Here is a 27,312-nt window from a genome sequence, read left to right as displayed (position 1 = left end):
TGCAGAAAACGCAGCCAGAAGGGGCTGCCCTGTATCTCCTCCAGCCGCCCTAGACAAGACCAAAACACTCCCTCCTCCTCTGCAACCAGCAATATCGAAATCCTTCTCTCTCAGAAAAAACGCTAGAACACCTTCTGCAGAAGAGCCTCAACCCGGTGCTCTGATACCATGTCACAAGTGTGCAGCGGCAAGCGTGAGACATGGGCACAGAGAGAAAGAAAACGAATCTATATAATGAGGAAGAAGCAATGATACAATCAACCCTGTGCAAGGGGTGGTCCCCGTAAGTGAGGGCATGATGAGCAACTCCTTGAGGGAGGACCTGGGCTTGGAAGCCCCTGTCAGGATGTCTACAAATGAGTAAGAGCCTGGCCTTATATAGCCCCTACTGGAGCTGGCCGACTTGCTCTAGAAAAAAGACCCACGACTAGACAAAATAAACATGTGAAAAATGGGTGGCCAACCTTACAACCAAGGGCCAGAGGGAAAAATATGGTGCTTCCCAGGAAAAATTTGGGCACCCTTGATACACAACTTGGGCACACTACCAGGAGATGAATAATGCTAACAGAAACTGTAGTCTGTCGGTGAATGCCCTTCGAAACAAGGAAGTCATCAAATGGTACAAACTCGCCACCATTATCAGTCCAGAAGAATGAAACTCTACCCCGAGACTGATTTTCCACCATCGTGATCCAAGTCTTGAAACTGGCAAAAGCATTTGACTTACGAGCCAGAAAACATACCCAGACTTTGCAAGTGAAATCATCCACAAGAAGAAGAAAATATCGAGCCCCTCCAAGAGACTCAACCTCCATAAGTCCTACAAGATTTGCATGTATAAGCTCCAATCTTCGGGTTGCTCGATGAGTGGCCTCCTCTGGAAATGCATCTCGATGATTCTTGCCCATCATGGAGGATGAGCAGATGTGTGAGAGAGACCTGGGCTGAGATAGTCCACTGACAACTTGCTTAGAATGGAACTTCTGTAAGGTAGCAATGGGTACATGACCAAAGCGAGAATGCCACAGAGAAGTATCTGCCTCAGAAACCAAAGCCATCAAGGGGGAGAAAAGTTGATGAATATGGGAATCAGTGTAAGGGATCTGGGAAGAAAAATTGGTGATCTTTTAGAGACCCCCATCATGGACTCCATCAGCAACAACCAAGAGAGTCTTCCTAGCAATTACTTCGATGACCTCATCATCAAAATACACATCAAGTCCCTTCTGAGAAGCTTTGTATACTGAAAATAGATTTCTGGAAATCCGTGGTACATGTAGAACATCATGTAAGGTGGCAGAGGAACCCAAAGAAACATTACCAACACCGGTGACAGGAAGCGAAGAGTTGTCACCGATATGAACTGAAGAAGAGAGAGTCTGGTAGTCCTCCAAGATATGGGCCTGATTGTTGGTCATGTGAACAAAAGCACCACTATCACCAACCCATTCTACCACTTCAAGTGTGTCACTAACCTCTTTAGGAGAAGTCAAATCTATGTTCACGAGGTGTGAATCTTGTGAAGAAGTGGATGAATCTGTAACTGCCATGTATGCAACTTTGGCAAATCCCTCCTCTGAAACTTTGCCTTTATCTTTGGTGTTGTCCTTGGCAGATGCTTTCGAAGCATCCTGGGCTTTATACTTGGCTTTGGCTGCTCGAGAATCATCACAACGAGCAAAGCAGCGAGCCTCAATATGACCTGACCTGCCACAATAATCACATTCATTGCTTTTGTCCTTGGACTCCTTAGAATCATGTTTACCCTTGCCTTTGCCTTTGTTTTTGTTTTTGTTGTTGTTGTTGGAGTTCCCTTTTCCGCCTTTGCCTTTGCCCTTGTTAGAGGCAATAAAGGCAGACTCCGACGTGCCTTTTCTGCGAAGCATGCACTTGTCGCGGAGATAACTCACGACTTCCTCAAAAGGGGGGAGAGGATCACGGAAATAAATATTATCCCTCAAAGAATCAAAGGAAGCAGGCAACTTACCAAGAAGTTTATGGATGGGATTATTGATTTCTCAATCAAGCTATCTGACTCATTGATTGTAAGATTCTCCAGATCTAACTCCAATTTGGCAATCTTCACTGTCGAAACTCTCCCATACCTCCTTTGGATCTCTGTCCACATCTGACGAGGAGCACTCCGAGTAGAGACAAATTGTGCATGTATAGATGGAGTCATGCAATGGATGATGATAAGACGAGCCCGAGCATCCAATATGCTTCTCAAAGTAGGGTCCACCAAGTGAGGTGTGGAGATAGCCATCCACATACTTGCTCCTTCCAGCAACAACTGAGTGTAGAAAGACCAAGTATGATAGTTGGTTGCTGTAAGCTTCATGGAGTCACTGACTTGGGGAGGATTGTAGGATGGTATATGGGTAGGGGTAGGAGCAAGAACTGGATGAGAGAAACTCAGAGATGAAAGATTGGGAATAGGAACCACCTCTGGAGCGGGAGTAGGGGATCCAGGCTGTGATGGCGCTGGAGAATCAACAGGCAAATCCTCCTCTCAGGCTGTGCACAACAAGAAAGGGAGTGAGGGTGAGAAACTGAAAGGAGAGGAAGAAGAAAGATCTCTCCAAGCTCAGCACCTAGAAGAGGGCTTCAACAATCCAATCAACAGAAAAAAATCAGCAATCTTTGCTGAAAATTCAAAAACACAACAGTCCCAAGCGCCAGATAAAGAAAACGTAGCAATCTTGAGGAAGCCTCTGCTCCTGGAAGAAAATGCAGCACCTTCTACGCTGAAATCTGTAAAAAACGTAGCAAACTGTTGAAGCCTCTGCTCCAAAACAAAAAACGCAGCTCTCTTTTGCTTACAAGTCAGCGTTTTTCTCTGATACTATGAAAGAAAGTGAAGCAAATAGAAAACACAGATGTAGGCCTAGGTACAAGACCTGTAAATGCTGGAAACTGATGTTTATTGCTGAAAACTGAGCACGAGGGAAGCCCGTAGGTGCTGTACATTGGTAAGAAGCAGAAGCAGCTGCTAATGACCTCAACAAGATGCAAAAGAATGAGATGAAATGGGGGAAAGGGGGGTCAGCCCTTATATACTCCCCCAGAGTGCTCGTCAGCCAGCTGTAGCAGGCCGATAGCAGACTAGTAGCATAAAATGCTAAAAAAGGTAGAAAAAATGCTGAATAATATCTGCTAAAATATGGCAATGCAGGGTCTCATAAAATGACCAGTACAAGCATGAAAAGGTGATGTAGGCCCTTTGGAGATGATATAATCCAACAGCTAGTCCTTGGTGGGGGTCCTTCAGAGGGTATTTGGGACCCAATCGGGTGTACCTTGCCTTTGTTGTTGTTGTTCTTCTCTCTCTCTCTCTCTCTCTCTCTCTCTCTCTTGCACTCTTATCTCCGCTACATTGTGCAATCGTCAAGAACCAAGGTGCTGAATATTCATAATCAAAGTATAATCCTATCTGTATCTTCTGCATGTCACAAATATGGTTACCAGGACCCTATGTGTACTCATGATGACTGCAGCCCTTCTGTGCTGGACTCCTCCTGGCGCCCCACTGGTTGATTTTCATGGCTGGCTGATGCTCCTTTGTGACATCAAATAGGAGGGCTCACACACAATCACAATCTGAGCACTCCACCTATCTCATTTGCAGAAGTATACACATACTTATGCTTAACAGAAAAAGAGACTGACGTCACATAGATGAGAAACAGATAAACGGAATAACAGAAACAATTGGTTCTAAAAAAATGCCAGAACATACAGGGAGACTATATTTATCAATATCTGGGGCGCCCTTTTTAAACAGGCTCAAGGATACAAAGCAGATTCTCTTTTTGCATGTGTGCTCACATACCTACTCCTTGCATGGTTTAAAACCTCCATGCACACCAGTCATATACTGAAGTCACCCACAGTTCACTTAAACAAGAAGCATCACCCTATATCATTTATTAGATTATACCTTTATTGTTCTAGGTGCCATTCCTATGCTAAGTTTGCTCAAATTTTAACTTGGGCATGGAAATTCCAGTTAGCAAGCCATCTGGCCACCGGAATTGTAAAACATTATTCAATGTAAAGAACAAACTAACAACAGAAAAAGAGTGTGCCTTTAGTGTCTGGCTGCTCACATCATGGCCTCAGCTCCTAGCATTTTTTTCTTACAGTACTCTCACATATTGTTTCACCATTGGCCTTGTGGGTTGTTTCAGTGCCTCCCAAAGATGTTAATAAAACTCTCTTCCTTAGTGGGGTAAAAAAATTGAGACACGAGTATGTGACTTCTCCAAGTAGATATATAGAGACCACACATAACGTAGCTGTATATAGTGAGCATAGAGAAGCACAATGAAGGGTAGAGGGTCTACCACTCAGCAAAAGTGGGATTAGAACAATCCTTGCTTATAGCTCTTCTATTTGTCTAAGTTGCCCAGGTGACTTTGTTACGAAGAGCCTAGCTCAAACCACTGTGTGCAGGTGATTCCATGTCGGTTTCTCGTGCAGAAAGCTCTTTTGGCTGTTCAAGTTCGACAACATTCAGTTCATCATCGCAGCAACCTTTGCAGAAACCACAAGGAGGAAGGACTTTTACCTTGGCGGAGCTTAGCAAAGCCACAAAAAAGTTCTCTCCATCGTGTAAGATCGGGCAGGGGGGTTTCGGCATAGTCTACAAAGGAAAGCTTCAGGATGGCACATTTGTGGCCATAAAACGGGCCAAGAAGGTTTGTGGGTTCTGCACATTTCCAACATACCTCAAATCTCATGTTGAGGGTCTTTCCTTGTGTGGTAATTTGCGTGTGCAATGATCTAAAATAAAATCTATATGCATTTCTTACAGAAAGTATATGATTCACGCCTTTCCACTGAGTTTGACAATGAAGTGGAGATGCTTCTCAATATTGACCATCTTAACCTTGTCAAGATGATCGGTTATTTGGACGAAAACGATGAGCGTATCCTAGTTGTGGAGTATGTACCCAATGGCAATTTGTGGGAGCACCTTGATGGTTTGTGGAATTCCCAACTTAGCTGGTTGCATCTGCTACATTATTTTTTCCAATTTTTTGTCATGCTTTTATATGGAGGTATACATGGGTTTCATTGCAGGTATACATGGAGTTATACTGGATCTTTCCATGCGCCTAGAGATCTGTATAGATGTTGCCCATGCACTCACTTACCTCCATATGTATGCAGGTACTCTCACTTACCTCACATTTGAAGAAATTGGTACTATGTTGCTTGATTTGTTAGTCTTAGATGTATTAGTGATGCATGCATGGGAGCATGTAGCTAGCTATAGAATATGTTCCTCTTTGTAAGCGTTCTCCTTTCTATACTGTCTAGGAGGGTGGGTTGGGCAAATATGCTTTGCTGCTCCAAAGCATGAAGCTTCACAGGTGAGTTAGGCTTTTATTCTAAAGGGCCTTGTTGTGTAGAAATGCTTGATAACCAAGTGAGTTTAGGTTTGGTCTATGCGGTGCCTAGTATGTTGCCACCCTATTGGTAAGGGCTACTGGAAGTACACTAATGGGGAAGGACTCATGAGCATCTTGTTTCCTTTCTCTATTATTCCCCCTCCCTCAGCATCTCTGCAAGAGAAGATTTGCTCTTTTGAGATGAGCAAATGTAGAAAGGTTTACAAACTGCTGGCTGCTAGTCAATTCCTCACACGCTGACTCAATGTTGAATGGGAGACAGGAGCAGCTTTGCTGGCTGCATACGGAAGCTTGCATGAATTGTACCCTTTTAGAGGTGAGATTTTATTGTTAGGTCCAATGATTTGCAAGCTGGCCGGAGTCTTCTTTTCCCCATTTCTCACCCAAGAAAAGCACTCCTCCGGCTCATTTTTTGAACCATTGGTTTTGGGCCAATATACTTTTTTATGCTAAATGAAAATAGAAACGGCAATTCTAATGAAGCTTAAGCAGAGAAATGCCATGCCAGCATGGGGTTTTGGGGTGGCTTGGGGTGTCACCCTTTTTTTTGGGGGCGCGGGGGGGGGGGGGGGGGGGGGGGGGGGGGTGGTTGTGGGGAGAGGAGAGTCCAGTAGAGAGGCAACATGTGACATGCCAAACAAACAAACCTTAAAATGGAGCATTGAATGGTTTTTTCTAAAGCTCAAACTTCAAATTCACGAGTAAGTAACCTTGCAAGTTCTGTTAACATAGAAAATATGGAATCCTTATTTTGTGAGATGAGCATAAATAAATTGTGCAGCCTATAATCAACAACAATGCGCGTTGTGCATTGCTGAATCCCAAGAAACAAATCATTTAAAAAATGGCATGAATAATAGAAGAGTCAAGACCAATAGTCATAACACGAAGTTCATACGATAATAAGTAGAAACATGAAGTAGGGTACCATCTAGAATCTTGATAATAGTTCCATGCTTAAGAAATAGCCTCATCCTTCCCACCAATGCCCATCCTCAGGCTCATTCCCTAGCTCATCTTTTTGCATCTCTCCATCTTGTTTTTTAAAAATGAGATCCTTTTTTTAAATTAAAGGAATCTATTTGTGAGAATATTGATAAAAATACTCTAATGAGGTCAAAACCCTGCAAAAATTTTGAGTTGGGCATAAGCATCATAGGGCTAGTGAAGGAGGAAAAAGGTAGAGCAACCTGGGGATGCAGTGGACCTGGGGATGCAGTGGGAACACAAATGATGGTGTGCAGTTAGAGGAAGAGATTGCGGCTGCAATGACGCAAACTTCGGACTATTTTTCTGAATGTGTACAGAAACAAGAAGTTTCTGCTTGAGGAATTTGTCTACCAACGGCTGTTTCTGAAACATATTTTGTCAAAAGGGGATCCTTAAAACACCACTTCTCATGTTTTTGGAGCTGTTTCTTTCTCATCACAAGCATTTTTTAGCTTTATTGTCGGTGATTTTTCTTGCTCAATCTTGTTTTCTACCCTTTTTTCTTCGTGTAAGACTATTGGTGCAATGCAAGTGTGAACAGAGATAGAATGGACACTGGAAGTGTAACAACGGATATAACAGAATTCACTTAAACACACAGGAATCGACATGCAAATAGCAACACAAAAAGACAAGACACAACATGAGGGGCCGGAGTAATTCTTTGGGCCGATGACACCCCCCCCCCTTCCCCCTTCCCCCTTCTTAAGTAATTTATTAACACCAAATACAATCTAGCAGGGCTCCTTCTGAGTACAAGATTCGACTCCCCCAAAGCTTTCCAAAGGTCGTCGATGCAGATGATCTCGTGGCCCGTAGGGTCTCTTGGATTTTCTGACTCACCCGAAGGCTTGCATCAGGGCCATCCACTAAGGAATTGAGTATGGTCACTTTGGTGAATAAATCTGTGTCAGAGGGGAACTTATCAGGTTCCAGTTCTCTTCCTCCTCTTGGCACTCGTCTGACACCTCTTGCTTTGATGTTTGAGTTTCTTAGGTTGTTTGCAGCTCTGCTCTTAGTCTCCAAACAATGTCAGATGGGACTCCTATCTCCTGTAAATGCTGTAGCGATGATGCTCAATCTGGATGGGAGGTATTGAAGACCATTTCCTTTACCAAGGTTTAACAGTGAGGTCCTGCTGAGTGCAAAAATCGTTAAGGCATCCAAATGTCTCTGAAGCACTCATACACGGCTATGTATGGTAAACCCCTCTCAAAGCTCTGATGAGTCTCTATATAGAAAATGACATCCCAGCTTGTGAGAGTCTTGCTCAAACCTCCTGGATTCGACCACAAGGTGCCATTACAATTCCATACTGCGAACCTAAGGTGTTTGTTCTCATAGACCCCGTGTTCCTATTTGGGACGGCACTCACCAATGATAATGACCTGCCATCTTTGTAGACAGCCCACTTGCCCACTCTATGGGCCTCATTAACTGCCACCATTGCCTCACGTCGGTGTGCCACCTGTGCTAGTGTCGCGATTTGTGACTAATAATATTATTATTCATTAGTGAAGAGTTGTGCCTTCTCGAGTGGTCACCAGTCAAGGGACACATCCTCTCGAAGGGTCACACCACTTCACTGGGACACGACTATTAGTCTAAGACACATCTATTCATGAAAGGGCATGATCCTGGACAGCGACACGACTCTTCGATTGTAACTCTTCAGCCCCTATTTAAAGAGGGCTCCCATGTGCAATTCAATCAACTCAAGTTCCTTGGCTCAATCTTTCAAGTCTTGTCATTCTAGTTCTTAATCACGTGATTAGAATAGTTAATAGAGAGATTAGAAGATCGAAATCTTCACAGTGGTATCAGAGCAAACAAGTTCCAACCCGTAGGATACCCACATCAAAAAAACCCTAACCCTAACCCTAAAAAGCAAAAACCCTAAATCAGCAAATTGACTTTAGAATTAGGTATAGCAAGAGTAGCAAGAGAGAGTGATCCACCCGATTTCCCCTAATTTTCCCAATTTTGCCTAATTTATGAATTCCCCCAAAATTATGTAAAAGCCTCTACTACATAGGAAAAAAACAAAATGGTGTGCTGTAGAGATACCCGGGTACCCATGGCCACACTAGATGAGCAATTCAGCACCTTCACACCTCTCTTCTAGCTTTCGGTTGGCATCCACGGCAGCTTTTGGGCTGAATTGGCACCTTCCTGGAGAGTCACGACTCTTAATGTTATAATGTTTTAACATAGCAAAAAAAACATTAATAATGTATAACCCAAGGGTCCAAGCCTCAAGCCTATGATATAAGGCTTTAAATAAGCCTTTGCCTAGCCACATAGGCCAGTTGGACCAGCCCACGCATAAAAATAAATAAAAACAAACATAATGAAGCGTACGTGTTCGTGTGACGTTCCGGCCAGCCCTCGCTCCTGCATGCTTACGCTCTATGGGTGCCCCCTTTGCCCGGACTCTTATGCGGAACGTGTGTGGTGCCCGACCTCTCTCCCATGCACATTATGGTTGATGACCAGCCGTATCTAAGCTTCCTGGATGATTGTGATTTCCTCATCAACCTTGGATTGACTCCCGAGCACACACCCTTGGCCCCCAACTCAGTCCAGGAAGCCCCAACTCCTATTGCTACGGACAATTTCTACTGTACTGGTGGACTCTCTCCTGCGCCTTCTCTCCGAATATCCTTCTCATACCCAATTGGCGTCTGAACCAACCCATAATGATGCAGCAGATTACGCAATACACTTTTCTTCGCCCTTTGGAGATGATGATGCTGATCCAACGGTAAACTACCATTTGTCCCTAGCCTTTCCCCTTCCCGAAGTCGATCTTTGGGGACTTTGGGACATATTTATGCAGCTACCTCGGGCTTCACATCTGTCCCTTTTACAATGTTCCATAGACCATCACTCATGAGTATAAGCCTCGCTTTGGTTTGCCATGTTGGAAAATTTTCTCCAGAGAATTTCTTGAAGGTGATGGCTAATCTAGGTAGATCCATGATGCGTGAACTTTTGCTTTAGTTGTATAACCCTGTCCTGTGAGAGCTGTAAGCTGATCCACATGTATCTGGCCTCTGGATCCTGTGCTACCACTCTCAGTCTCCCCTGTAACTCCCGTCTGAATAGAATTGCTACTCCCCCCGACCCTCTCGAGGTACCCTGGCGTGTGGTCCTCCTGTATGCTGACTCCCACTGGAATCCCTCTACTCGAGGTAGCCCTCTCTCTGGGCTCTGATGTGTCTCTGTCAGAAGTATGATGTCTCTCCCCACCATAACATGCTCCAGTCGTCCAAGCTGCACCCATAGTGAACCATTACAGTTCCATACTGCCATGTGTATCTCTGTCAGTGGGGCGTGGTCTGTGTCCCATAGGCCCCAAACCGCTAATCCATGGGCCGGCCATCAATGATGACCCGACCATCTCGGTAGAAGGCCTTCTTGCCTTCTCTCCTCGCGTGTAAGACTCGTGGCATGCAAGCTCTCCTATGCTCAAGCTGCATGTGAGATCATCATCCAAGAAAATAGGAGCTCCCTCTAAACCTCGTAGTATGACCCTCTTCCTCATGAAGGTGAGTCTCTCCGTCTCTCCAGCAAACTGTAGGATGAGGGCTCGCTTGCGTGTTGAGTCTTTCCCGGCTCTCCATGCTTTGGTGAAGGGGAGAGGGTGCTCTTCCTTGTAGCCGAGCTTCATGCATATAAGCTGTCCATCATTTTCGGGAGTGGAGTCAGGTTTCTCGGCTATACCTGTGACTCGAATGTTGAGGCGGCGGGCATGCCTCATCTTCTCCTCCTCAATGGTGGTGTGAATGATTTGGTGTTCTTCCCTTCAAGGTTGGATCAAAACGTACGTACGGATCCAATCCGTACTGTACATCCGTACGGTACGGGGATCCGTACGCGTTTTTTTTTTTTTGGCTTGCCTGCGATAAACGTTTGTTTTTTGGGTTTTGCTTGCGATAGCGTCTGGACTTTGTACGGCGCACACCTTGCGGTAAGGGCCTCTACAGTCGCACTCTCTCTCTCTCGCTCTCTCTCTCTCTCTTCGCTACTGTCGCCGCCGCCTTCCTTTCGGTTCCCTACCCAGTTTTGACCACCCACCCTTGTTCAGGCCCCCAAGGCAGCAACATAACTCTCTCTCTCTCTCTCTCTCTCTCTCTCTCTCTCTCAGAGCCTTAGCCCACCCTCTGTGGACCGTGCATAGAGCTCTCAGCCTCTCTCTCCTTCAAGTCTCTCTCTCTCTCTCTCTCTCTCTCTCTCTCTCTCTCTCTCTCAGCTGAGCTGCCCACTAAATATTATGCATTGCATGATTGCTGAATCCTGATTGAAATTGTATGGCATTGTGCATTGAATTTGTCAGAGCAATCATGCATTGACTTGTGATTCTAATTTCTCACTGTTGAATTAGTAGGTTTTTGACCTTGTTGTGTCTCTATTTCGAAAGTTTTATATGTCAATGTGGACATGGACTGAAATTTTATGTAGGTGGCTGAAATTTCTGAGATTTTATGTATTTTTACCAATGGTACGTATTTTTACGTACCTTTAAATTTTTTTCCGTACCAAACAACGTACAGTACGTACGGATCCGTACAGTACATAACGTTTGGAACCACCTTGCTTCCCTTTGAGTCTCCTCCCTCACTTCTTTACGGATGTTCTTCTTCACCACCTCAACCCATCCTGACTGCTTGGCTTCGAGTTTTCCCTCCATGTCCTTTGTGATCTCCTTGGAGATCTCTTCTTTGATGGCTGTGAGAGTGTTGTCATTGATCTCCCCTTCTTCCTTCTCAGTATTCTTGATGGCTACCATTTCCACTTTCAATGCACTCACCTCCTCCTTGAGTGCCGTGTTCTCTTGTTCGAGGTTCGTGACCCGTGCTTCGAGAGCCATGATGTGCCGGTGTAGTTTGTTCTCTAGAGAGATGATTTGCATGACTCAATGTGTACTGAAATTTGAAAATGATATGGAGTACCTCAAGTCCATGCCTTTTCATAGGTTGCAAACCTTATTTTTTGACTCACACAAATCACACTAGGTGAGTGACACATGGCATGGCCATTGACTTCATTGCTTACTACACACATAATATCTTATCTTATCATCCTAAGGGTGGGTTCACACACATAAGTACACTTACACATAAGTGAGTGTTCATAGCCCTTTAGGGGCTGTTCTCACACACCCACACACACACACATGCACATAAACAGGGTACACGCACACAAACACGAGACTCTGAAATCCCCAGCATGTGTAAGCTTATTCATGTGTATGTGTGTGTGAACACCTACTTAGGTGTGAACACCACTTATATCTGGATAAGATCAGTGTGACATGTGTCATGTGTGTTTTGTGAGTGTGATTTGTTTGGGTTAGAAGATAAGGTTGTAAACTTGCAAAAAGGCATGTACTTGGTGTAAGAAATCAATCAAACAAGCCAACATTGAATTCTCACTCTCTCTCTCTCTCTTATTTGTTCCTCAGTGTCTGCATAGCAACCTGTAACCACCATGTAAATCAAACATTTTGTACAAAAAGAATGCTTATTCCTCATGATTAATTCGGTCTTAAAATTGTGTTTAAATTAGTTGTTAGTGTTTGTTTTGCGTTCACATAGGGAAATCTAGGCTTAGTAAGTGTCATTTGCATCATTTGTATATTATGTATTTATTTGACTATGTTTAGAGCTTTCTTTTCTGTTAAACCTGAACCATATTAGCTTATTTTAACATAAAAATCATGCTTTGTGTTGCAATTGAAAGAGTGTTCGCATGCATTTTAGATAGCTTAATCTCCTAAAAACTTCAAAAAATTATGTATATCTCTTAATTTTCACTTGAAACATTGAATGGAGTGGTTTTTGGTTTAAAGAGTGTATGCAAATGGATCAAAATCACACATCAAGGCTTCAAATCAATTCAAGAATTGTTTGAAGATTCATTGAACTACTCTAGTGTAACATGCAGCGGAAGTATTCGTATTGGAGGATCCTGTCACACAAATGCTCACACCGCCTTCTGTATCTTGAGTTTCGCGAGTTTAGCAATCCACTTTAATGACTTCAAACAACTTCGAAAAAGATGCCACCTCGTGTCACCATTTGGCCGCCCAAGTGGTCCACCATTGATTTCTCATGATGTGTATGCATTGGATTGGCGTCCATGGCTATTGGTTTATACTTATTCATGGGATCGATGCCTGTCATGTAATATTGTGGACATGATCTTCCTGATAGAATGCACAGCGGAAGAAGGGAAAGTGGAAACACAGCTAGAGAGTGAGAGAGAGAGATGGAGAAGAAACACAGGTATAGACCTGCTCTCCATATCATCAACCAAGAATACATGTCCCGAGCAAGAGGGGAGAAGACCTCGTATGTGAGGGACTGTAGCAAACAATGCTAAGCAATGAAAAAGAGTGAGGGTATGCCCGGCTATATATATGCCCAGATGTGGGCAGTCGACTAGCTCACGACTAGGGAAAAAGTGCCCAAGACTCCATAAAGTGGGAATAAAATATGGAAAAAATATGTGAGGGGTGACTAGTCCCTCTAGCTAACATGGTCAACCCTAAAGACTAAAATAGGACACCACACAGGAAGCCAGCAACAAGGAGATGATGTCTAACACTTCCGTTGGGACTTCATGTGTTCATGCCTGGAATGTCATGTTTAGGATTAGATGTTCCGCTAGGACTTGTACTTGTGTGTTCATTCCCCGAATATCTGGTGGACTTGGCTTTCCGTTGTGACTTATGCCTGTGTGTTCATGCTCGGAATATCTGGTGGACTTGGCTTTCTGCTGGGACTTGCGCCTGTATGTACATGCTTGGAAACGCCTAGAGGATTGGCTTTCTATTGGGACTTGTGCGTGTGTACATGCCCAGAAACCCCTAGAGGATTGTCTTTCCACTGGGTCTGATACCTAGTGTTCTTGCTTGAAAATGTCCCTTGGGTATAGTTTCATGAACGGGGATTGTCCATACCAATGTTGCATTGCATAGCATCTTTATGTGCTTGCCTACAAATTGAATTTGCATGCTGTTTTCATGCTTGCTTGACCAATGTGTAGTTCAAGGGGACACCCACTCGTGAATCATGCGTGTGAAACTATCTACCGAGTATAGTCTCATGAACGGGGATTGTCCATACCAATGTTGCATTGCATAGCATCTTTATGTGCTTGTCTACAAATTGAATTTGCATGCTGTTTTCATGCTTGCTTGACCAATGTGTAGTTCAAGGGAACACGCACTCGTGAACCATGCGTGTGAAACTATGTACTGACATGGTTATGTTGCACGTGGATAGGTGGTAAGTATTAGTCTAATTGCGTTAATTTATCTCTTAGGACGTAGTGTTAATTTATAAGTGAGTGTATTCGTACTTTAATAATAAGTTTTGGGTGACTAAAACTCACTCATAAATTATGACCAGCCGTGTGTGCATACTCATCATTGACGTCCTAAGGCAGGTGGTCACAACTCAGTGTCCAAGTGTCGAAGCCTTATCTCTTTGTCAAAAGTATCCAGCCATGTGTCACCTCCACCTAGCACCCCCTTTGCACTTACCTTTTGTAGGTGGACACCTCTTTTCCTCTCTCCTCCCTTCTCATAAGTGGGTGCCAACTTCAAGAGGGCTCTATGGCTGTATTTTTTGCACTTCTACTCTCCTAACTCCAATCCAAGCTTGCTGAGTGTTTCTCACACATCCAGGATTGTTTCCGGTCATTCTTCCTCCTACACACTCCCAATGGCTCAAATTCAGCAAAACCGTCTATTTATTTGCTGTAGTTTCTGGTCTTTTGGCTGAAAACCTAATTTCAGCCATCCTTTCTTAAGTAGAACCATAGGGGAAGCTTTCCGAGGGTTCTTTGCACCTACTTGAAGACTTTTGTCATGAAAGATCACGACAAATTGAAGTTTTCAGCCTTCTAGACGCTTACATTGTGAAGACTTCTGTTGTCGTGGACTCTACTTGCAATTGGTAAGCTCACATGACCAATTATGGCAGCAAGTAGCAAGAGGGAAGGGCAGGACTTTGTATTCGCATACCCTGTGTAGTGTTCTCTTGTCCTATGTGCTATCTTGAAGATTGTTTCTACCATGTTTGGGTGGAGCAATACAGGGTAGATGGAAGGGAACATGGGCACTTGAGAGGGTAGTGTGAGAAGGCAGCTCCTTGGATCTTCATCGACAACCATATTGTTTGCAATATTGTTTTCATATGCATTGGTATGGAAATCTGGTCAAAAATGCCCGTGATGATTCTCCCAAGGTCAATATACATCATTTGAGGGAGGGGCCGGCCATTCCGGCTCATTGTCGTTTCTTGTCAAATCAGCAAATTACAGTTTATATTGTGCTTGTTGTCCATTAAATCTTAGTGTATTTAAGTCTATTGATTAGCATTGTGTTCAATCAAACATTCCACACCAACCGGTGGAATTACACCTCGGACTGCCCCTCCAACTGTAAAATATCCTCCAAGATCCAGCAAAACTGCCTTCTATAGAGAACACTTCCAATCTAAAGTCCAACCACCTGTGATATTTGAGGTTTGGTTGAATGTGAGGTTTTTCTTTGAGTAAAAAGTAAAGTTAATCTCTTGTATTGTATTGAAAGTGCATGCTGTTTGCTAGCCACTAAGCATTGGAAATGAGCAACTGAATGCTCTGTTTTTGTGATTCTTTTCCAGGTAAGCCAATCATACATCGGGATGTAAAACCTTCCAACATTCTCTTGACTGAGAAATTTAGGGCTAAGGTTGCAGATTTTGGGTACTCCCGGATGGGTCCAGTAGAGATAGGAGAGACTCATGTTTCCACTGAAATCAAAGGAACCACTGGCTATTTGGATCCTGAATACTTGAAGACTTTCCAACTAACCGAAAAGAGTGATGTCTATTCTTTTGGTATCTTGTTGGTGGAGATCATAACTGGAAGGAGACCCATAGATGAGAAAAAGGATATGAAAGAGCGGGTAGCTTTAAGATGGGTAAGATCTATGTTTCAGTATTTAGTGCTTTCAAAAGAAGAACTAGTATTCGAATTTCTCTAGACATCGATTGTGTGCTCAAATTTGTTCATGAGTTCTAATACATGTGATTATATATGTGTGTGTGTTTGATTGATTGAGAGGGAGAGAGTAGCATCTACAAAGGACCTAAGGGGCTTTGAAACCAAATACATCTGTTAAGTAACTGAATTGAGGAATAAAGGTAAAACCATTTAGCTAAAAAAACAAAACAAAACACCCATGAGTATGATTATGTTACAATGTATCCATGTATATGTAGTGAGAAAAACTGCCGAACTAAAAGAAACAGAGGATGTAGCATCTCAGGTACAAGTCCTCTATCTGGCCAATAAGGATCAATGTATCCATGTAGTGAGAAAAACTGCCCAACTTAAAGAGACAGGATGTAGCATCTCAGGTACAAGCCCTCTATCTGGGCAATAAGGATCAACATGTCTTCTCTGCATGTGTGACCTCAAGGCTCATACCTACTCTCTACATCCACCTCCTATGGCAGAACTTGTGTCTATGTAAGATCTTTCGGATATGGACCTGTCGCGTGTGGGGTCATCTCAGTCCAATAGACCTTGGGACATTTGGCACTTTTTAATTGGAGCTCTCCAATTTAACCCCCGGTACTTGTGGTGGTTGAGATATCTCTAGGGCTGTCATTATGGGCTGCCTATTCTATTTGGTGAGGTCATCTGATTTCGAGAATCCTCCGTCGTCGAGTGTCTCCATCTGGGACTGGCTGAAGAAACTAGTGATGAGTGGCTGTGAAGTTTCTAGGTCCTGGGTCCAGACCTCCCTATATAGGTGGTCTCCAGTTGTAGCCCCAGGCAGCACTAACAATGGACCAAAACCATCTCTGAACAGACAGTGGAACTTCCAGACAATCCATGTGAGAGGAAACATGCAATCCTGGCATACCACGCCCTGTCATGTCCTTTCTTTGCTAGTCACTTAGATGATTCCAATGCAATCCTGGAGAATCGCTGGCTTTCCAAGGTGTAGATGCGGTATAGGATGTCACCGTCTAGAAGAATGCATCAACCACCAAGGGTGCTGCTCCAAATTGTGCAAGGATGATGGGGTGTGGTGCCAAGGGCCTACTCTGAATCATGCATGAGAACATCACCAAGTGCAACCTTTCAATCCTCCTCCAATCATCTTGTTGGTCCGGTCCTTGTTACGGTACCCATACATCACAACAGGTGTCACTAGTGTATCAAAAAGCCGCCCCTTCATAGGAAGAGCCAAACCTCATTATCCCTCCAGTCCGGAGCTGCTGGATGCATGGTGAAGATTGGGCCAGTGAGATCAATAGATAGATAGGCTCAATTGACACCTGTGGAGGCCAAATATGACTTATGGGACCAAGATACAAAGCAGGCCAGTAGTGGCCTCAAAACATACAACTAAAGGAAAACTAATACGACTTGACCTCTTGAGAAAGAAAGAAAGAAAGAAAGAAGATGTTATTTACATCTATGAAAGACCCGAAGGGTCTATGAGACCGAAAAGATGTTACCATGGGTAAACTGGATGTCAAGACAACATGAAAAAGAAAAACTAGCTGCCAACAGAAAAATACAGGGCCAAAGTACTATGGAGGCCATGAAGTACAATATAGTGGGCAGCATAAGAGCCTCATGTGTCTGAACTCATGATGTGTCCTCCTCATGGACCGAGTATCTTGCCTTGATGTCCACTACCCATGGAAGTGTCTCACTCTATCGCTGAAGCAAGTATCGGATCTGGAGAGGGTCTGGGTCTCCTGGACCAGGGATGTCTGGCTCTCTGGAGGACATGTGCTCTCTCTCGAAGGATCCACCGAGTGCGTGGGGCGCCCACTCGATGGGGGCATGTAGTCTTGTCTTGGTCAATCTGTCATGACATATCTCATGTGGGCTGAGAGTCAGCTGGGGCCTCCTGGTGAGGGCCAAAAAAGTCAGATGTACCACCTGTTGGGTACTCCTCCAATTTGAAGTTGATGAAATGCGAATTCATGGTGTTTGTGCTCCACAAACTTGGATGTGATCTGGGTCTTGACCTCTTGAGGTGTCCAACCATCGTTTGCAGTAGGTGCTCGAATTTCTTGACCTTGGTCAAAATTTCCTCCATCTTAGGGAAAGCGGCCACCGTCATGCCTGGTTTGGGTTCGAGAGCTACAAGATGGTCTCCGACCCCATGGAAACTCTTTGATTGTTGCATTCTCTTGTTGTCTCTTGTTGTAACCGGGCGATTTGTTGTTGGAGAGCTGCAAAACGGTCTTCGACCTCGTGGAGACACTCGTCACGTTCTCTTGTTGTAAGAAGGCGGTTTGTTGTTGCAGGTATGTGTCCATTTGTTTTGGCGAGTGGCCAATGGTTTCGTGGGTGAGAGCACCTCCTAGAAGGTGGGTTTCTTCTTTCCTTTTTCCATTTTGGAGGAGTTGTCAGTTTCTTCGCTCCAAGATCCCCTAAACACATCATAAACATGTGGTTAATCCAAATTAATAATGACAGGCTCAAGGTCACCACTAAACCGTAGATCCGATAACGTTGGATCAAGGCTCCCGTCCATACAGACCAAACAAAGGGGCCCTGGTGTCCCACACCAACATGTCCTGTCCTGAAGGACCGATGGCAGAATGTCTGAATCACTATGGACTGGTAGGAGTAGGTTAGCACTCTCATGGCCATGCAAGCTCATGTCTGCAGGCTCAGGTATCCAGGTTCAGGCCTGTAGACCCACATCTCTAAGCTCACGTGTCACGGGCATGCCCGTGCCATGGCTAATCCTCAGCATGAACAGTAGAATCCTTGATTAAGTCAGCATTTAGAGCATCATTAGCAGTAGAAGCATTACCATCAGCAGTAGCACCAGCATTATCATCAGCGTCAGCATCAGAATCGGCAGTACCATCATCATCATCATCATCATCATCTTCAGCATCATCACCATCCTCTCAAGCATCATTGGAGGGCATGGGACCCCTGTTGGCAGCCCGTAGACACCTTGTCGGCAGCCAGCAGGAGCCCTAGCAGCAGACGGGGCAGCACCAAGTTGAAGACCAGCAGTGTGGGCAGCATAGAAGGCAAAGCACAGCATTTATCAGGAATAAATCCTGAATATTCATGTCCAATGCTCAATGACAGCATCTGGGGCTGGCCGACCAACATCCTCAACATATATAAAAGCATAAGTCATCATTTCAGTCATTACAAGCAGTTCATTCATCATTCATGAGTCCAAAAGCATAGAAGTCATGTTGAAGGGGCCAAAGGTCACTCCTTTGGGGCTGACCAAGGGCCTACACCATGTACAAGCATTCAGCAACCTTTTTGTACCATATGAAATACAAGAAAACCTAACACCAACTGTCTCTCTCTTTTTCTCTCTCATCTGTCTTAATCATGTTTAATCAGCATCTTGTTCTTAACTAGGCTTAGGGCTGTGGATTAGTACAGCAAGGCTTCCGCGCATGCAACATTGGTATTAGAGCATTCAAGCTCAACCACTAAGCATAGTCCCAAGGATGTGCACAGATCGAGCAGAAGAATGCAAAGCAAGGTAGCAAATGGAGTGGTTTGCAACACAGGCAAAGCTAGAGGAAGCATTCCCTGAGGGGGTATGTACTCAGAATTAGTACATCATTAAGCTCTTAGATCAGTTCCAAAGGCCTGGCAGCAGGCATGATCAGTTCCAGCAGGTGATCCGTCGCTGTGTTAAGGGAAAGGAATAGCATGCTTGGGGACAACAATGGAATAGATTCCCAGTTCTTCAGCAAGACTTGGAAGTTGAGATCAAAAGTGGACGGTGCTCAGACAAAAATATCAAAGTCAAAGTCAGAGTCAGAAGTAGCAGGTTAAAGTCAGTAGTTGAGGGAGGAAGGATGGCAGAGCCATCATTAAGTTTAGCAGGAGGGGATCTCTCTCTCTCTCTCTCTCTCTCTCTCTCTCTCTCTCTCTCTCGTAGGGCCAAAGTATCCCCGTGCTCTTTGTGCGATCCCTCTGTCCATTTGGGGCTTGAGCGGCCCCCTTTGTCGCCGGCTGAGGTAGGCTAGAGAAGTTTTTTTATGGAGGTGTGAGAAGCATCTCGCTGGCTGTGGCCCTTGGGTGCCGATGGTGATGGAGCTTCAATAGTCACATGCCCAAGCATCTCTGATCTGTATATTACATAACCCGTGAGAAGGGGCTGAATCTATCTTGGAAAAGACAGTGGAATCTCCCACGAATCTCATAATAGGGTGGGCATCTACACAAATAGTGCTCCTCTCTCCACTTCCCCGGTCGTGCATACCCTGCATATCCACGCCTCCTGATTGCTTTACTGGACTTAACCCATAGAGTGTTTGGTGAGACTCTCAGCTTGCCAATGGCTGACGAAGATATCTAGGGGTCGTAATGAATCCATCATTAGAAACTCGCAGGAAATTGGAGTTTCATTGGGAGCTATCCATGTGTGGCTTGTGTGGAGGCCTGTCAAGTTGAAGTGGATAAGGCGGTTGATCTCTTGCCAGGAGAGATGCAAGAACGGTGAGTCAACACTATACCAAAAGGGGCGAGGCAATCCATCTGAAGGCCACGTTGGTCAAACCAGCTGACTGCCTGTGCGTACCAGGACCTGCTGTGTCCCTCTCGTGTAAGCTGCATGGAGCATGCAGTGTGTACCCATGACATATGTAGGTGATGGTATGAAAAAATGCCTCTATAATCAAGGGGGAAGATCCCAAACTTAGCCAGGACTCCTGTGTCCTCATCCATCGAGAATATCTAGCACAGGGGGACTGTCAAGAGGCTGCCATGTCCACCACGAGTGGGAGACTGTACCTCTGTTGCTGGAGAAACTTCCCAATCTGGAGCTGCTGTATGAAAGGCTGCCGTGGAGTGGCACATGGAGAGAGAGAGAAAGAAAGAAAGAAAGAAATAAAGTTATATTAACGTCTATGGAAGACCCCAAGGGCCTATGAGACCAAAAGTAATACAGTGGTACCATGGATATACTGAGTCATGGAAAACTGAAAGAAAAAGTAAACTCTGAGAGAGAGAGAGAGAGAGAGAGAGAGAGAGCTTTACCAATGAATATTTTCTCCAGGCTTTTAGGAAGTTCCTTGATGGGAAGGTCATTGAGATTCTCGACCCAAGTCTAGAGAAGTCAAATGCATCTGGTAAGGTGGCAGAGAAAATCTCAGAACTTGCCTTCCAATGTACAGCTCCAACCAAACAAGATAGGCCAACTATGAAGGAGGTTGCAGAGGCGCTTTGGAACATAAGAAAGGATTTTCAAGGTCTGTCAGAGGATTTTCATGGTCAGTCAGAGAGAAGATCCATGGGCAGGTTGTCACAAGAATTGACAGCAACGAGTTCTAATTCAAGGAAATGGAAAGGTTAAGGAGCAACAAATGATAAAGGTTTGATTGCAAAAAGGTCATTGGGACGACGTGCCTGAATACTGTCAGGTCTAACCAGCTAGTGCTACATGACATTATTATGGATCCAGCTGGTGTGTCTATCTCATGAAAAAAGGGTTTCGCTGTAACAAGAGGTGCTCCATTGGGAGCTGGGGAAGTGCTCCATTGGGAGCTGGGGAAGTGCTCAAAACGACATCCTAAATGTGCACGTCCACAAGTTCTGTCTATCTCATGGCAAGAGGCTCCATCGGGAGTGTTGCATCGCAGCAAGTTCATTCATTGATGCTAAGCCCATACATGAAGTTGTAAGAAGGGAAAAGATTGTTTCCAGATTCAAGATGTGCCCAAGATAGAAAGTTTATGCCTCCAAACACCAAAAACTAAGGCTTACTTTCCCTTGTTTTGTGTTACATTGTTCTGTGATCTCCTGAATACAAGTTTAGTGATGGCATTGTGAATCAATAGGCGTCTACAGGGACATGCTACGAAGAGCATGTGCACCCGTGTTTGTGTGTACACCCGGTGGCTGTGCACTCGCATTTGCTGTAAGGTAACCATTGACCTTGCTTAGTGGTTGAAAAATATGCTCGGAGGATGTTATGTAGATGGGGTGTATTATGTTGCACAAGGATTTTTTGAAGTGGTCCCGCATATAAACAACAAATGCTAGAAAAAATCACTGATGTTTTATGGCAGGAAAATGGTCCATGCACTCCCATGGGCTCCAAATAAGGATTAACAGCCACTTATCAAGCATCATTGCCCCATGTGGGTTCATTAAATTTTAGTGAGGCATTGCCTGGCCTAGCTCACAGTTATGCACTGTTATCTATGTCCCACGTGTGATGGGAAGCAATCATTTCTCTATACTTTGAGACACTAACAAACCCACCCCTCCATCTGTTGGCTGTTGCTGTGGAAATTAATGATGTATAGATGGGAGAAAAATGCTTTGGACTCAAATGGGGAGTTTTTGTAGGAGCTTGTTTTACCTATCACAAGTTCGGGCATCTGGCCTCTGAATGCCCCACAAGTGGCCTCCGTCCAAGTGTGGGACTACAATGGTCGAGGTTTTATATTGATGATTTTTCTTGGATGTGGGGTTTGCCAATCCTATACATCCTGCATGCTTTTCTCTTTTGCAAGAGCACGTTTCTGAGGTGACTCAGAATGCATTTGTGCCTTCAATCCAGCTTCATTTCTAGTCTGACACCCATATCAACCATAGGAGGTGGATTAGTTGTCTTAAGGGAAGGGGGTTTGGTTTGAGGCATCAAATCATTCATGATCAGCGCAAGAGGGACTGAATCAGCCGGAGACATCCAAGAGCATGGCATCCACTTCTGCCCATGTTGATGCACGAATGTTCTTGGCTGATGTACATAAGGGTGGAATGCGAAAATTACAAAGCATGCAGGCTGATATTGACGTGGCTTTCCTCTGATGAACATGCATGCACCAATAAAATGCCTGACATATAATGTGCAGGGTTAAATAACCAGCGAACTTGGAGATTACTTTAGAACTATGTATAGAGGATGGAACCTGATATAGTGTGTAATCAGCATGCTCTCGCTTGACAAACTCGTTATTTCCACGACTATGATATATATTATGCAGGCTTGACTACTTTTTTTTGCTGTTTGTGTACTTATGCGACATGCTACACACACAATAGTGGCTTATAATGATCCAGATGATAGACTGATCATCGTACAATGCATTTTAAATTGGTAAACTTATGAACTTGCATCGGTTTATGCTCCTCTAGTATTTGCTCATCATGCCTTGCTTTGGCAAAAACTTATGTAACATCCATGGATGACACATGCTTTTTTATGTAGTGATTTTAATAATTCACCATCACGAGAGGACAATACTCGTGGTCGCTCTCATATGATTGTGGCTAAGAGGATCTCAAGGAGAAATGCATGTCGTCTGAAAGCAATAGATAATGTGGAAAGAAACTTGCTCGGGTTTGCATTCCATCACAATGCTCATACTAATTATCGTGCTCATTTGGATTAATGCCTTAGTTTCTAACTTATACATGTGCATATGAGCATTTCACATTATTCGTGGTTTGCTTTTGTTGTATGGAATAACGGTGTCAGAGGGGATTGTTTCAAAGGGAACTTGGAATTACATCTAAAAATACACAAGGAATCCTAAACATCACTCCTTTCTCCACTTTGTGATAGAAATATCTATGTTTGAAACATGTGAAACTACCTAAGTTTGCATTTAAAAAAAAACAAGCACACGAACAAGCAAGTTGCTCACATTAGGATCACATATGTAAAGGTGGAATATGGAGGAGCTACTTAGTAATAGAAGCTATCAATATAGAGTCATAGGCTTGTATTTGAAGGATGTTTTGTTAGAAAATGGGGCAACTAAGGAAGTGGCAAGATAAGCAGAGATGAAGGTGATAGATGAGAAAGAAAGAAAGAAATAAATTAATATTAACTTTTACGAAAGACGCAAGGCTCTATTATACCAAAAGTGATACAATGGTACCCAATGGTACCATGGATATATCGAGGAGCCATGGGAAACAAAGAAAAAGTAAAAAGAAAATTGAGGGTAGAAAGAGAAAATATGGCTTGCCCTATGCAATTAGTTATGCAAGATGGCATATGTGTAAACTACACATTGGATCCCATTCACTAGACTTTCTAAGGATGCATTATGACCTTTCCAATACAATCTGCAATCATCTCCAACAAACATCAAGGCTAGTTTTTGGGTTTTACCAAGGTTAACTCTTTTGAGCTTTCTTCATCATGGGTCTTATTATAGTTAACGCTTTTAAGCTATCCCTTTATCTTAACAAAACTTATAAGGTTAACTATCCCTTCATGGGTCTTACTATGTTTAACTCTTTTAAGCTATCCCTTCTAAGGTCTTCATCCTAACAAAAGTTATGGAGGTGAGAGTCAACATCCTTGCTTCACCTAAATAGAGCTATGCATCCGATCGTAATGCGGGCATCTCACAAGTTCATGTATTGTCTAGTGACAGATATTAATAGCTCTTCTACCTCTAGCTACTTAAAGTCTCTAATTAATCAAGCTTGAAGGCTTTGTGAAAGTCCAAAAGGCATCAATGAAATTGTTGCCTGCATGGGATTTGCATAAGACAAAGAGACTCCTACCTCTACCACCAAAACATGGTCCATAGAACCTTTTCAAGTTAAAGATATCCTTCTTAGCCTCTTTAGTATACTCTTAAATATGGAACCGCCTATGTACATGTGTCTCAGGAGATTAGAAATACCTTTTTTTTACTTCTATCTCAAACCAATGCTTATACATATACGATATGAGTTACTAGCTACCACTTAGTTTCAAAAAGATCATCACCCTTATACATATACGATATGAGTTACTAGCTACCACTTAGTTTCAAAAAGATCATCACCCTTAAATACCTTATTATTAAGGTTAATTAAGATTTATATCTAAATATTTTTTTGCGACTAATGTAGGTCATCTCCCACGACGACCTCATGCTGGCTACAATCTAAAACACAAAGAAAGGAGCAAGTAGCTAGTATTCAAAACTTGAGTGTAGGTACACACACAAGTGGATGTGTATATACTCATATGTGGCTGGGGTGGGGTTGAACCCGAGACTTCATGCACACATGCCCTCTTTGAAGACTATATAAGAAGATCAGCCACTTGGGAGCCTGCACTATTAGACAAACCCTTGCTAGCGAGATAAGGAGGAGGGGCTCAACCAACTATCGGTGTCTACTACATTAGAATTCACTTCGTGCGCCCAAACCCCCCTAGCGATAAGGAGGAAGGGCTCAACCAACTGTCGGTGTCTACTACCCCAGAATTCACTTCATGCCCAAACGAACATGCAGACAAACCCTTGCTAGCAAGATAAGGAGGAGGGGCTCAACCAATTATCGGTGTCTCTACTACATTAGACCCAAACGAACATGCAGACACGAGGATTTATTCATACTCGTGTTTGCAAATATTTAAAGTGCCCGTTAAAATACAAAAACTTCGTGCCCAAACGAACATGCAAACACGAGGATTTATTCATACCAGTGTCTGCAATGCCCGTTAAAATACAAAAAAAACTCGCTATATTTCACCAAACCTGTCGATTTTGAAGGGCAAGGTTGAACGTCAAGAATCAAGGGAGCAGACCCAAGTGTGAAGTCCTCCCTCCACTCTGTGTGAGTATACCTAAGTGTGAAATCCTTCCTCCACGTATTACAACTCGCATTGTCAGAGCACACACTTCCATGTTTACTGGTGACTGGCGATCTTGAACCCAAACTATACCATTTTTCATTCAATCCTGCCCTGGGGGACGAGAGAGATAAGAGTTGATTCTTATGCTACAATCCTTATAATATGGCTTGCTTGCATGAAGAGCACGTTTGTAAAAAATTTCATATCATAGCTTCAAAGGGAGCATTCACATTGATCACTATCCACAAAGTTTGTAAAACTTTTCATATCATGGCTTCAAAGGGGGCAATCACATTGATCACTATCCCCACCTCTCGCATATGCAAGTTCTATTCAATTGTTCATGGGATCATGTCTCTACTAGATATATAGTGAGTGGAAAGTCGTATATGTTAGGGCAAACTAGCCATTTCCATAGCATGCAAGAGAGTTAAACTAGGGGTGGGGACAATAGCCGGGTGGTTAAGGTGGCATCCTTCTTTGAGGACATGGGACCCCTCCCCCTCACTCTAGAAACCGGTAAAAGAGTGTGTGTTCCTCCTCTACACCAACAGAGGAGATATGCAAGACTTACCATCGAGGGTGACCTCAAACCCTCCCAATAATCTTTTGGAATTGCATTGAGGGGGTACCCTCACGCTACAATATGGAGAGTTGATGGCTGAAGCTTTGTGGGAAACCAACAAATTCAAGACTTTTTTTTCTTTGTAATGGTTGGTTGATTAGATTATGAAAATGTAATACAAAGTGAAGGTCGCATGACCAGCTATACAAACATGTACATGGAGGCCGTCAAACCGCACACACTAAAAGGCTACATGAGGCATGCCCACTGTACGAGGAGCATGTAACCAGGGGTCAGCTTGCGCCCTGGTGATAACATGTGCATCGATCAAAGAAGAAACTTGCCAAAGCAATAGTAAACAACAAATGCTGGAAAAAATCTATGGCAGGAAAATGGTCCATGCACTCCCATGGGCTCCAAATAAGGATTAACAGCCACTTATCAAGCATCATTGCCCCATGTGGGTTCATTAAATTTTAGTGAGGCATTGCCTGGCCTAGCTCATAGTTATGCACTGTTATCTATGTCCCACGTGTGATGGGAAGCAATCATTTCTCTATACTTTGAGACACTAACAAACCCACCCCTCCATCTGTTGGCTATTGTTGCTGTGGAAATTAATGATGTATAGATGGGAGAAAAATGCTTTGGACTCAAATGGGGAGTTTTTGTAGGAGCTTGTTTTACCTATCACAAGTTCGGACATCTGGCCTCTGAATGCCCCACAAGTGGCCTCCGTCCAAGTGTGGGACTACAATGGTCGAGGTTTCATATTGATGATTTTTCTTGGATGTGGGGTTTTCCAATCCTATAAATCTGGCATGCTTTTCTCTTTTGCAAGAGCACGTTTTTGAGGTGACTCAGACTGTATTTGTGCCTTCGATCCAGCTTCATTTCTAGTCTGACACCCATATCAACCATAGGAGGTGGATTAGTTGTCTTAAGGGAAGGGGGTTTGGTTTGAGGCGGCACCATGGGCTTTCGAGATTGCACAACATGGGTACATATAAGATTCTTTTATTCCCCTCAAAAATGAGGGGAATAAAAGTCAGGCACCAGGACATGAAAAGCTGACGGGCAGCCTCCATCAGGGACAGGCTCTCAAGGACAAAGACCCTCCCTATTGGAACAGGTGGAAAGAATTTCATTCAATCATAAATAGTAGGAACAAAAAACATCTTATTTGGACAACTCGTGTTAGCTAGTCAATGTGTGTTTCTCATGTCTTGGCATGGTTAATGGTAAGAACCCATTGAAGCTTTAGTGTACAGGGTTATAATTTGATAATGACAACACCTTGGTTCTTGACGATAGCACAATGCATCCAAGAGCATGGCATCCACTTCTGCCCATGTTGATGCACGAATGTTCTTGGCTGATGTACATAAGGGTGGAATGCGAAAATTACAAAGCATGCAGGCTGATATTGACGTGGCTTTCCTCTGATGAACATGCATGCACCAATAAAATGCCTGACATATAATGTGCAGGGTTAAATAACCAGCGAACTTGGAGGCTACTTTAGAACTATGTATAGAGGATGGAACCTGATATAGTGTGTAATCAGCATGCTCTCGCTTGACAAACTCGTTATTTCCATGACTATGATATATATTATGCAGGCTTGACTACTTTTTTTGCTGTTTGTGTACTTATGCGACATGCTGCACACACAATAGTGGCTTATAATGATCCAGTTGATAGACTGATCATTGTACAATGCA

At 43.6% G+C, this 27,312-nt stretch overlaps 1 protein-coding gene across 1 annotated transcript; it reads left to right on the top strand.

Annotated features, from left to right (window-relative positions):
• Positions 1–127: 127 nt before the first annotated feature.
• Positions 128–20,982, top strand: LOC147614722 (calmodulin-binding receptor-like cytoplasmic kinase 2). The gene is made up of 5 exons (XM_086780060.1): positions 128–4,703; positions 4,820–4,988; positions 5,089–5,178; positions 15,089–15,387; positions 20,488–20,982. Exons 1-5 carry the CDS (start codon positions 4,467–4,469, stop codon positions 20,782–20,784), a joined length of 1,092 nt encoding a protein of 363 aa, XP_086636186.1. The 5' UTR covers positions 128–4,466; the 3' UTR covers positions 20,785–20,982.
• Positions 20,983–27,312: the final 6,330 nt, after the last annotated feature.

This window comes from Cibotium barometz, chromosome 41, assembly GCF_041138505.1.
Source record: "Cibotium barometz isolate CiBa-2024 chromosome 41, ASM4113850v1, whole genome shotgun sequence".
NCBI lineage: Eukaryota > Viridiplantae > Streptophyta > Polypodiopsida > Cyatheales > Cibotiaceae > Cibotium > Cibotium barometz.
This window is presented reverse-complemented; position numbering and strand designations above follow the sequence as displayed.

Excerpts from the sequence above, each read along its gene's own strand:
- LOC147614722 (XM_086780060.1), top strand. The coding sequence starts at position 4,467 with ATGTCGGTTTCTCGTGCAGAAAGCTCTTTTGGCTGTTCAAGTTCGACA. Across the intron at positions 4,704-4,819 it reads CCATAAAACGGGCCAAGAAG|AAAGTATATGATTCACGCCT; the intron begins GTTTGTGGGTTC and ends CATTTCTTACAG. Across the intron at positions 5,179-15,088 it reads TTACCTCCATATGTATGCAG|GTAAGCCAATCATACATCGG; the intron begins GTACTCTCACTT and ends ATTCTTTTCCAG.